The 12,952-nt window shown below is 48.0% G+C and overlaps 1 protein-coding gene across 5 annotated transcripts in view; it reads right to left on the minus strand.

Moving 5' to 3' along the window:
• RSU1 (Ras suppressor protein 1) overlaps positions 1 to 12,952 on the minus strand; it is a 200,208-nt gene that overhangs the window by 6,673 nt on the left and 180,583 nt on the right. For 3 of the 5 annotated variants that reach the window (XM_004757570.3, XM_045069192.1, XM_004757569.3), the window contains one exon: positions 35 to 614. The exons of 1 other annotated variant lie outside the window; for it this stretch is intronic. In XM_004757570.3, the coding sequence (XP_004757627.1) occupies positions 529 to 614 (86 nt within the window). In that variant the 3' untranslated portion in view covers positions 35 to 528. Of the gene's footprint in view, positions 1 to 34; positions 615 to 12,952 lie in introns of those variants that run through there. One more of the 5 variants, XR_006603361.1, reaches the window with a different exon arrangement.

A 12,952-nucleotide genomic window follows, 5' to 3' on the forward strand; every position in this document is an offset into this window, starting at 1 on the left:
TAAGATCAGGCCATTCTTTATTCAAGAGGCGACATGTGATACAAATTTAAGATTTTATTAAAAATTATTTGCTATTTAACATAACATCTCGATGGTTACAGAAAACTTTTAACAGAGCAAAATAATGACTTGTATGAATAAACAGAAGAGTGAATGGTGTTAACTGTGACATTTAAGCGATCACATGGTTTTAATTATTCTTTTAATAATACGCAACTTTGTGAACGTCTATTCAAGGGACTGAACTCTGTGCCTGCTATGGAATTTGCAGTTGAATTAGAGCTTTGTTTCCTGCCTGTGGTATTTTTAAGCAAACAAATGGAAATGGTTTTAAGAATTTATAAAAAATCTACCACCTACCAAAAGCATTTTAAAAGGTAAAGTGATAAGTGCTAGAAAGAGGGAAAAATAACAACAACACATACACACGGTATTTATTTGTGGAATACAGTAACAGAGAATAGAAGTCATAATGAGAGAAGCAACCAGAAGTTCAGCCCATGCCAACCCTTTATTTGTTCTTGGCTGTCAGGGGTTTCCGGCTGATCTTTTTCGATTTGTCATTATTTTTCTTCGGCGGTTCTGGGTTTGCTTGCATGTGTCTGCCGTAGAGGCTGAAAAGAGAGAGGGAGAAACGGTGAGATCCACCTTGCTAACACAGGACCAGCTTTTATTGGGAGGGCTTTAGAGAACAGACTCATCTCCAGGAATGTTCAGGAAGACAAAGAAAACTAAAAGATCACTTCTGCTTGGTTCAGGTCATTTTATTTCAGAATGTACAATTCTCTCACGCACACGCGCGCGCGCGCACAGAGAACACTATGAGGTAGGTCGGTTCTGGACAAGTATCCTGCAATTTCACACTCAATGGGCTGAGGGTGGAAACACCAAAGGAATAGGGACCTGGGGCTGTGAGAACCAGTGCTGCCGAGCCCAGCTGCTCTGGACTGAAGCTCGAACGGCTGTGAGTGGTGAAGTTGACAATGACAAAAACTGGGTCGCACTGAAGAGACAGTGTCCATTTAGTGAAAAGTGAACATCGTGCCCGGCCGGCAGAGCCCTGGGGCTGGATAATGTGACAGAGAGCAATGGTGTCCGAGCCTGCTTTGGCTGCTCACTCGTGATTGATAGCGCTGGGACGGCGGCCACACATCAATGCCACGTTAATAAGGACCGTTGATTAAATGTTGACAAAGTACCCTACAATTACAGTGGATGGCATTCGTCGCAGAGCGTCGCTCATTTGTGGTGGAGAGGATTGAGATCAACAGCAGATAGTAATTAATTGATAATTTATGAGTAATTCTGATTAAAGAAAATTAAAAGCCACCCTCAAATAAATACAGTTCAACCTTAACTCCCCTTACGGATGGAAGTGTGTCCCAGAGAGAGCCCGGGGCGTGCCTCCGCTCCTCCAGAGAGGAGCGTGATCTGCTTGTGGCCACTGCCTTGTGCCGTGTAAATGGGGGAGGACACCAAGGCTGACCTCCCAGTGCAAGGTGTCCCAGGGGATGCTCTCGAGGACACGGACAGCGCAGTTGCCAGGCCCAAGGACGGGCCTCACACACACAGCTGGCCAACAGACCGAGTAATGAGGGAGCAGTGATAGATCATAGTGTGGTCTGTCTTCTGCAGAGGCTTCCAAGTGTCTCCCCCAGAAGGGCTACGAGTGGCCATGAAGGTGGGTTTCTGCCCCTCGGAGCTTAGAATGCAGGGTCTGGGGCTGGGAATGTCTCCAGGTAAAGGGGTCCGGGACTGTCTCCCCATTTAAGAGGCTCTTTAAATCCACCTAAGGCCCCTCTCCCCTCCACTTCAAAAAGGGCCACTGAGGCCCCTGCTGTCTATGTCATGGACACCCAGGGGCCCTGGATCCCAGGAAAGGAACCACTGGTTTGGGCACAGGGGTCATTTCAGCCCAGCTGTCCTCCTCTTGCTTCCCCAACCCCACTAACGTCCCTGTCCCAATCCCAGGACCTTGGGACAATCTCCTTCAACAGCAAAAGGGCCTCTGCAGAGGTGATTAAGGATCTTATGATGGCAAGACTGTCCTCCAGTATCTGGGGGACCCCCAGCCTCCGCCTGCAGCAGCAGACAGGTAGGAGCAAAAGTAGACTCCTCCGCCACATTCCTCAGCTTTAGCAACACATATCCAGAAACATACTTCTTCCTCTAGGAGCCCCGACCCCTCCCCTCCTCCTAGGACACAGCTTTCTTCACGCTCGCACAGCAGGGTGCTGTCCCCAGAGGCCTCAGCGCTCCAAGCTCCTCTGGCCCTGCACACAGCAAAGGCCTGACTCTGGGTTGTGCACGCCTGGCTCCCTTCCGGCCTCATGTACCTCTCCTCTCTACCCCAGGAAGGGAAAAAAAAAATCCCTGTTCTTACTCAGACAGCATTCAACTTTTAAGGGTCACAGAAACCTGCAGAAGTACAGCTCCGTAGTGCGTGAGCTGGCGAATCGGGCAAGAGTGACAACAAAGAAGATGTCCAGAGGAGGGAAAAGGAGATGTGACAAGGGCACACGTGTCATGTCCTGAAGGAGTAAGAGCGGAGGTGGGCACGGAGGGCTTCCAGGAAGAGGTGGGGGTTTCGTTGGGCCTGACCGTGGTGACCCAGCAAAGTCATCTCAGAAGGGGGTGCAAAAGCGGTTTGCAACTCAGCAAGGCTCCTTTTGTTAGGCAGGAACTAGAATGTTCCAATGTTCCAAAAATCTGCCTTTTTTACAGTCAGACCCCACTGCGCCTGGACCTCCTGGGGTTATAGAGCAAGTCACTCCATGGGGCCAGATCAGACAGAGCATCCCTGAGCTTGATGTTTAAATCCTCCTCTCACAATTGAATAGCTGTGGACTCTGGGCAAAGGAATGGCATCCCCCACATCTCTTGCTTGCCGTGCCTCAGTTTCTCCCTCTGTAAAAAAAACAATGCTGTGTTCTGAGTATGGTGGCTTCAGTGGTTAAACAGCCCAGTACCTGGTTCATCTACTCGAAGTGGTCAGCAAATGCTTATGGAAAAGCACGACTGACGTGGATTGTAGCTGGTGGGATTTAATAAAGATAATTACATGATTCCTCCTTTAGGGCTTTTTCCTTTGGAAAAAAAATAACATGGTATTTTCTATCAATGCCAAATGCCCAAGCATCTCTGGGAGAGAGGTTTTAATCCTCTTTGAAGAAAGCAACTAAGGCAGAGCTAAATGCATGCCCCCACTTCCTCAGTGAGTCACTGGCGACACAGGGGTGCTGCTGTGTCCTCCGCCTGGCCCCCGACTCCTCCGGCTGTGCTGGTGGCCGTGCCCACAGGGAGACTTCACTGGGGCAGAGCAGTAATGACAAGTATCTGAGGGTCCGAAGTCCGGGGTTCCATTCCTGGCTCCACCACGGATTAGGCATGGCCTTTCCACTTGGTAAGTCAGTGTGGTAGGCAGAATAATGGCTCCCCCAAATACTGACGCTCTGACTCCTGAAACCTGTGAACGTCTTGTGTCATACAGGGACTCTGTGGAGGTGATTAACTAAGGATCTGGGGCTGGGAAGACTAGCCTGCATTTTCTGGGTGGGCTCAATGTAATCACAAGCGTCTTCTGACCTTCACACGGAAGGTCAGAGTCAGAGAGGTCTGAACACGTTACACTGCTGGCCTTGAAGATGGAGGAAAGGGGCTCCCAGCAAGAAATGCAGGCAGCCTCTGGGAACTGGAAGGAAGGAAGGGCATTCTCCCCCAGAGCTTCCGGAAGGACACAACCCTGCGGACACCTTGATTTCAGACTTCTGACCTCCAGAACTGTAAGAGGACCTATCTGCTTTGTTTGCAGGCACCAAGCTCACGGTACTTTGTTATAACAACAGGAAACTAATGCAGTTAAATGGACCTTTCTGGGCCTGAGAGGGCAGCCTAGAAGTGAGGCGTGTGCTTACTTTCAGTGGAAGAAAAATGGGAGACTTGCTGTGGGGAGCAGGTCATTGGAAAGAAGGAAAAGTTAAAAAACTAAGTTACAAAGAGGACAAAGTGTGCCCCAGAGGAAAAATGGGTTCTGCTTCTACGAGAAGAAGAGGAAACAGGTGAGCAAAGTGTCTCCTCTCTACTCCTGCTGGACTGGATGGTCCCTGATCGCCCCCATTCTCTGAAGCTCACACCCTGGCCTGTGTTTTGAATGTACCCAGGATTTAACTTCTAGAGGTGACCTAAGTGAGACATGGAGAGGCCAATGCCACCAAAAGAAGTTTCCCAAGAGGACGGGACATGCCATACCACACATGGTCACTGGGGAAGTGCCAAGGTCAGTGAGGATCAGGAAGGAACGAAGCAGGGAGCAAGACCCTTCCCATGGTTTCATGGGAAGGAATGGGTGTGTTTGGGTGAATTTCGGGTTGGACAGTTGGAATAATTTCCAGGTGTTCAAGGTATCAGGGTGGTCTCCAGTTGTATGGAACCTGGCCCTGGGGTCGTTTAGGGCAGGGGAAATACCAGCTTGTTCTGTGTGAGTTCCATGAAGGAGGTGGTCCAGGGGTTGACTTTGGATTGTTTGGTTTATGTGTCAAAGACAACCTGGCAGCTAAGTTGGTTGCTCTCTCTAGGAATTGAGCTCGGCCTGGAAAGGGCAGTCTCTCCCCAGCCAGCAAGACCTCCAAGATGTCAAAACAACAAAAGAGACTGAAAATAAGCAACATGTCTAATTAACACAGGCCCAGCCTTCAGGATGGCTTCTGCCCTCCTGACCCCACATCCCTTCCCATACGACATATCTTCCCATCGGCCTTAGGGAAGGCAGCTTCTCTGGCTCCACCTGCCCCTTCCACCTTGTCTACCTGGGAAAATTCTAACCACCCCTCGGACCCTGGCACAAGGCACTGCCCAGACCAGCATGTCTCCTTAGCGCCCTGCCCAGGCGGCACCTGTCCTGCCCTCCCGGAGCCCACGGAACCTTGCCCTGGGGATCCCCTGACAACAGTCCTGGGATTTCGCTCCCCTCTGCCTTCCGGCACCCTGCTCGCCCTCAATGACATGTGACTTCTTCGGGCAAGCGGCTCACTAGCCACAGTCGAAACCCACATCTGCGACCTGATGATGAACACTTTGGTTCATACCTCGCGAGGCCTGGGCGAAGACCAACCCAGACACAGAAAAGGTCTTGTCTGTGCAGGGACAGAGCAGACGTTCCATGCTCTTCTATTACTGCCATCTAAACAGCGGGCATCTCTGAGCTCTCGCACAGGTCCAAGACTCAGGCTAAGCTGACCAGCATCTTCCACCTGACGTGTTGCGTTTGAGCACACAACAGAGCCAGGAGTGTGACCCTGCCACTATGCACCTTTGGAGGGAGGAGGCTTCCCGTGGGCACTGAAACTGGGCCACCAGCTTGAGTGGCGACAAAGGGAGCCAGGCTCAAGGTCACCAACAGGGCAGCAGCCGCTGGGGGACAAAATGTTCAAGCCCTAGAGTCTTAGGAACACTCCTCTCCCCCACCATCGGGGGTGGACAGAGAGTAACTGAAAGATGATTAAGGAGTGGAAAAAACCACCGAAGAATGATCCAAAGTGACAGGAAAGGTTCCATTACACACAGGAGTCTGAAGAGCGAGCCAGAGCCACTCAGCCCCCTCCCGGGGCTCTCTGTTCTCACCTGCGTGGGAGCGGGCCCTGCGTGGAGCAGCCGCCTGCTGAATTCCTGCTGACGACCACCCCTGGAGGACTCCCTGTGAAATGCTCCATGGGCAGCCACGGTCATCTGACCGAACACTTCAGACACATCCGGTTAAAGCAGCCTGCACACGGGCCACCCGAAGCAATGGAACAGTCGTGCCCACCGACAGCGGGACCACAGCAACAAAGGCCAGCCCACCGGAATCAGAACACAGTCTGCGACTCATCTTAAGGAGTGGGCTCTGCATGCTCTTCTATTACTGCCATCTAAACTGTACTGAATACCGGCATTTTCATTGTGGGGGAAAAGAGCCCACTGGAGTCTTCTCATTTCTTTTGGATCCCAGGCCCTCTTACAGATCCTCAATCCCTCCAGGGCTGCAGCAGAAGACCACGGTGGGCCCCCTCATGACAATTCCCTCTTGTGGCTACAGTGCGCCATTTTGGTTCTTGGACTCTCCTCTGGACACTTCTTCAGCCCTTATGTTTGTTTTTATCCTTGTTTTCTCTTCCCTAGAGAAGATATCTAACTGCGGCTTCAGTGATACCCCTAGAGGCACCTCCCCATACCCCCCTCCCCCAAGCCACCGCCATTGTCAGCCTCTACTGCTATCTTATTCCTACTTGGCCACCGAGCTCTTAAACCCAACCAAAGCACAGAACAGTTTCCTACCCTGACTTCTGCAGGTCTGTCCCTCCAGGTCTCCAGACCTCAAGGATTGAAGCACAGAAGTCATTTGGACATCTCCCTCTTTTTTGGGTGATCACGTAAATCAGCCTTGGTGCTTTCTCTGAAATTCTTAGTTTGGGACCAAGTATCTGAAACTCCAAGCAGAGCTCTAGGTGGTTTTTTTGGCAGGAGGAGAACACAGCTTTCAATAGCTTCTCAAAAGGGTCATAACTCAATGGACTCATTCATTTTATGGTGATTATTCTGATTTTCATCAACCTGTGATTTAACTACTCTTTTTCTCCCCATCGCATGGTCATTAGTTTATTGTAATGGGTCCCTTCCCTCCTCCAATGTGTCCTACAATTGGCAGAATCATCTTTCCCTGGTCTATGCATGGAAAGGAGTACCCCTGCTCACCTGGTCAGGGACCTAGCCTGGCAGGTGACACGAAGCGGCCACAGAACATGCCACGTGACGCTGAACTCAGCCACATCGTCTCTGATCTCTAGCACACCTGAGTGCAGGAAGGTTGGTCTGGAGGAAGGCAGTGCGACGGACAGTCAAGACCACCTGAGGGTGAGCTCTGCCACCCAGCACCTGATGAACCTCAGAGTCCTCTCTCTTTCCAGAAGATCTGTTACCATCCCTGGAACATGGGAATACGGGCACGCTGTCTACCTCACTCTGGCAGTCAGGCCGGCTTGGGCTTCTCCGTGTGTCTGGAAAATGAAAGGTGCTAAATCGATCTGGGCCCTGGAATTAGCCCTTCCTGCAGGCAGCACTCCTTTCGGTCTGTTTCTTGCTGATCTGTGTTAACTACTGGTCTGGAATGCCTGCCTGGGTCCCGTTCCGCAATTCGGATCCCATGCATATTTTTAAGCTTTTCAGGGCTTTCGGCCCCCTGCCCCAATTTCTGTCTTCACAAAACACCATGAGATTTATCAGGATTTCGCCAGTAAGTCCTTGAAGATACACGGGTTCCTGCTCTCAGTCTGGTATTCTGAAGGCCCGGCAGAGGGCTGTGGTAATGACATATCACGTGACGGCCACCAGACATTCGGCCTTCATGGTCACAACAACCCAGGGAAGACGGGCTCTTCGAAAAGTTTAGACCCAGATCAAACCCAGGCAATTACCCCCAAGTTCAAACTTAAAAAAAAAAAAAAATTATTTATTTATTTGACACAGACAGGCAAGAGCACAGGCCTGGGAGGGGCAAAGAGAGAGGGAGAAGGAGGCTCCTTGCCGAGCAGGGTGTCGGATGCAGGACTTGGTCTCAGGACCCCAGGATCACAACCTGAGCCAAAGGCAGACGCTTAACCGACAGAACCACCCAGGTGCCCCCCAAGTTTGAACTCTTAATGCACTAAATTATCTGGTCTCCCATCTAATTTAGATCTCTCAGATTTATCTTTTCCATAAGCCTCCCATTTTCTTGAGGGTCGGACTGCAGAGTTCCCATATTCTGTAGCCTGGATACTCGAGGCACAGCAAGAAGCACGTGGTGTGCCGTGTAAATATTGTGTTTCAGAACGCCAGGTATGTGAGAGGAACAATATGCTGTTCTTAAGTCATTTGCTCATGTCAGATGCCTCCCTCCTGTTGTTTTGGGTGTTTCCATGGCGAATCCTTCTACAGACCAAGAAAAGCACCAATCTGAAAATCCAAGTTATAGGGCCAGTGACAATAATGGAGAGAAATAATTCTGTTTATAATCTGTAATCTTATGGTGGGACGCTAAATTTAAAATCTCCACAAATAAATCTGTAGACAAAGTGTGAAGCCTAGATTATTAATAAGCATTTTGCAGTATCTTTATTTATCCTATCTAGCAGCTATGAGGGGCTGGTGACAGAACCTTAGGCACAGAAACTGCTGACTCTTAAAGAAGAAAAAAAAATTAATAGTTACCATATTCCTGGGAGAAATCTCATTAATTCAATAGGCAATGATTTTTTGAGACCAAACCTCCAAGAGATGGTTCTGTGTGGCTCACTAACAGCGGTCTGTGTCCTTCCCGTTTTTTCTCCATTACAACCCTCATCCCTCTGCAACCCCAACACACAGCATAGCGTGAAGTATAAACACGCATTTTGAAATCCGTGGAGATAGCCAAAAGGAATTTGCAGATGGCCTAAGACAGATATTAAGCTCTAAAAAAATGTGAAATATAAAGCAGATTTTAAGATACCCCATACATTCTAGGCTCACTATCCCACTGGAGGGGAAAAAATGAGGATTCTGGCAGAGCAAAACTAACCATCTCATGCACAAAAGATGCTCATTAAACTTCATCATCCTGTCTACTCTAATGACGCTTTCACTTAATAAAAATTCCCCGAGCAGTTGCAAGGATATTAGGCAAGGTCTTTGGTTATGTATCAGAGGTCCGAGCTGTCACCGGCAAGCATGCAGTTCAGGGGGTAGGTTCCCTGGGGAGGGAGCAAATCCAGCTCTCACCGAATACATGCAGAGAAAAATCAATAACTGCAACTTGCTTCCCTGCTTAAGCATTTAAGAAAATGGGTAATCCTTTTAAATTAAACTGTGAAGTGCTAAATGTTGCAATTTCCAGAATAAAGTAGAAGGCAAGAGGAAACAAGTCTAAGGGCCTTTGTAAGTTTCCCAAACAAGTTTCCTTAATAGACTTCATACCTGGCCTGAATATTTTTTTATGAAAAGAATTATTTTTTGATCTAGTACTTGACATTTACAGAGATTAAAAAAAGAGACATCCGGCCATACACATGTGTGTATGCTGAAACATACTCGGACAAACTTCAACATAAACACAAGGGAGTGAGGGATTCTTTTTATCTGGGCAACATGCCCCCTTCACAAATTATTCTTAAAGAAATTAGTATTAAAATTCACTAAATTGAATCTGGCTCTCAAAAGTTACATAATAAAGTAATTCTCTAACGGATCTCTTAACACAGACAGCTGGATATTAATACCACATAACCATAAATTACTTGTTGAGATTATATAACCTACTTTAAATTTCACATCCTGCCTTGACTGGAGAGATTAGTTCAGTTGAGGCAAGAGTGAGGCACCATCCAAAACCGTGACTTGAAAGTCAATAAGACCTTCCTGCTTATGATACCACCGACACAAAATGGATCAAAGCACCAACATGAAATGTCACCCCGAGTAACACCAGCTCAACCCCGAGACCAGTGGGTCTGGGCAGTAAGCTCACCGAAGGAATTAGCAAAGCTGGAGAGAGATTCTGTCCCTCACAAGTGTGGTCCTGGTCAGTGGTACAAACAATGGGGTAAATGCTGGCAGCGGGCATCGAAACACCACTCCCCCAAGCACCCCGAAGGTGGTGAGGACCCAGGCTGGGAGTCCTGTGCGTCTGTGCATCTCCAGCCAGCGTCATGTCTCTAAGAGGAAGCGGAGAACACAAACATGGTTGGCTGCCCCAACCCTTCCAACTCTGGGCTGCACCTGCCAGCTCTCTCCCCTCTCCACCTTTCCCCTCCACATTCCCGGCCCCCACCACAGGGGCAAACACGTCAGGCCCCTGCCCACTTCTGAGGTTTATGCTTGCCATCTCTCTGCCTGGAGTGCTCTTCTCGTGGTATCCCAGAGACAAGCACGATCACCATCTCCATCTTACAGATGAGGGTATGGACGCCCAAAAAGAGATTCCATGCCTCAGAGTGAATGGCTACACTGCCTTGGCTTTAGTGTCTAAACCCGGCTCAATCTGAAACCGTTCTCTTTGCCTGGGGGAGCCCAATGACCAGTTCACACATGTCTGTGGTTAATTTGAGCCAACTAAAGAAAGACCTATGATCTCTGCTCAAACCACTGGGAAGAGAAATTCTGTGTTTTCCATTTTTTTCAGTGAGGAGCCCAGGTGTGCGGTCAGCCATGTTGACATCTTGTGAAGAGAGCCTGCCTGGGAGAGAAACCAGTCCAGACAGAGCAAAACTGAACGATGAAGAGGGATGGGGTCCAATGACACTGAGCCCTTACCTTAGACCATGCCTAAAGTCTACTGTATTACTGGATTATTTTTAGCATAAAATAACCAAATAATCCCCACTCAGTGTTTCGTTTCTTGCAACCAAATGGATGCTGCGTCCTGACTGACACATCACTCTTACCTACTTCTGTGAAATCCTGAGAGAAGTCCTTTTGCCGACATGACCCATCTTTAACCACATTCATTTCCTTCACACCAACAGTCACAATATTATTATTTTATTTACTTGATTCTTTGTTCTTTCTTGCCTCCCTTAACAGTAGGCTAACTCCGAGAGGGCAGGAACCTTGTCTGTCTTGCTGACTGGTTCGCCATGGGCATGGCATGAACATGTTGACTGAATAAAAGCGAACACCCCTGCACTTACTGGGATACACTGAACGTATCTAGCTCTGTGGACAGCTTCCCAACTGGACCATTAGTGCCTCTAAAACAGGGACTGTCTTAATCATTGTGTTTCTCCAGTGCCTGCCACCCCCTAGTCACCCAATAAATATTTACTAGTAGACTGCAAGACTATCTTGGCCAAAGCATCTATTTCCCACGGTCCTCAGTTCCCTGCTCTTCCGAGTGATGATCAAACAGCTTCCCATTTTGAGCTGTGGGAAGACCGTGTGTCATGCAGGCCAAAGCAAGTGTTCTAGTCTTTGGGGGCAGTTATCCTCTGTCACAAAATCTTCGTTTGTACATCAGTTTCCTTTGTGTTCCCCTCTGTTTCTGCAGGATTTCTCAGGCTGGAAGGCTGTCGGTGAAGCTAGAAGGGCAGTAAATGCGCCATGGCGCCATTTTGTGAGGCATCTTGGGGACCCAGTCTGTCATCCTCTTGTGGAGACTCTCTTTCACAGCACTGTGACCAGGACTTTCCATAAACTCGTTTAAAGTATAGTGGGCTTTTAGTGAGTATTAATCCTATCCAATAAAAGTAAGATCTAGCTGAAGACAGTAATCATTTTTAAAGGGGAATTAAGTTAAAATGAACATTATAAAACCAGTAGAGATTTTTTCCCTTTTCTTTTGGACAAATTAAAAATCAGAGTAAATTTTTATGATCATGAAAAGGTAAGGGTCTTTCTGGCCACATGTGGTTCCTTCATGAATGGCTCAAGGTTGTCCATGACCTCTAACTGAGTAAGACAGTGACCGCAACAGCAAAACTCACTGAGCACTTACTGTATGTGGCATTTGTTCATGGGTATTTTCTATCAACTCATTTAAACCTGAAACATGATCACAGGAATGAAAGAAGCCACATGGCTCCAGGTATAAGTAATATTACAAATGAAGAGCAAATGTCACAGAGGTAGGAACTTTAGTGTCTAAACACAGAAGCTTTGCTTTTTCTTTCTTCTGTTTTTCAGGTAAGGACAAATAGTAAAAGCATAATTAGAGGTTATTATTCCTCCTACCCCTCCTCCTCTTCCTCTTTGTGGCTAACAACTGGGACTCTCTGTTCCTGGGACTGCTCCTTCCTCTTCTCAGTTTCTCTCTGGACGCTTGGTGATTTGACCCTGGCAGGAGACTCATGGCCAGGTCAAGGGAAAGCTAGCCATCTCTTTAAGTACAAGCCTCTAGGTTCCAGAGGCAGGGCAAAGAACACTTGAACTGGATTCAGAAGGCTTTGGAATTAATCTGGTATCTGGATAATCTGCTTCCCTAGACAAAGATGGGGTGTTTGGGCCTACCCAGGAGCGATAACCGTCCAGCCTGCACACTTTCATACCCCTCATACGATAACTGGGTACTGCAAGTGACGGCACCCAAACCCTGCCCAGCTGGAACCGTCCAGGCAACGGCTTCAACCTTGTCGGAGTCGGACAGCTGAATGGAACTGGCCAACTTTACACATGAAGCTTGCGTAAGCACTTGGCTTTTATTAACTTGTCTAAGCCTCAAGGAAAGTCACATTAAATGAAGCGTTACAGGGCTCACATTTCTGAGGTCCCTCTTATGTTCGGGTCAGATTAAGGCACGATGCTTGTCATCTTAGACAGCATTGTATCATGTGCCCCTCTTTTCTGTGAGGCTAGCCTTGTTCCAGTTACAACCAGATTTTAAAAACAAACAAAAAACAACTTAAAAATAAAAACCAGAAAGCAAACCATCTACACAAAGGTAGACTTAAGAACACAGTGCTTTCTCTAGGAGGCTCTCTCGGCGAGGGGACTGCAGGAAGCAGCAGCTACAGACAGTAAGCTCTATCCGTGACTCCAGGCTGTTTCCCTGGCAAAGCAGAATCTCCCCTCCTATAAACTGAGCTCTCTCTGAAGTGGGGAACCACTGCAACCCGGCCTACCAAGTTGAACTGTGCTTTTCATCCATTCCTGATACCAATCTTTGAACTACTGACCAAGAGTAAGCAAAGGCCAGCAGGAGAGGAAGAGGCCAGCTTCTGGTGGCTAGGAAACAAAGTGGTATTTGGGAACAAGCCACCAACTGTCCAAAGAACACTGGAGAAGACACGGTTGGGAGCTGAACAGGAGATAAGCCTTTAAATGCAACCCTTCTTTGGTTATACATTCATGTTTCTGAGTTTTGTGGAGAAAACATATTCCACAAAGGAATGGGACATTTAAAAACTACTTTCAGCCTGATATATTCAGCAGATTAAATATATGTCATCCACTTCCTCCTAGATTTTGT

The sequence above is a fragment of the Mustela putorius genome, unplaced genomic scaffold, assembly GCF_011764305.1.
Source record: "Mustela putorius furo isolate JIRA1106 unplaced genomic scaffold, ASM1176430v1.1 tig00003913_pilon_pilon_pilon, whole genome shotgun sequence".
Taxonomy (NCBI): domain Eukaryota; kingdom Metazoa; phylum Chordata; class Mammalia; order Carnivora; family Mustelidae; genus Mustela; species Mustela putorius.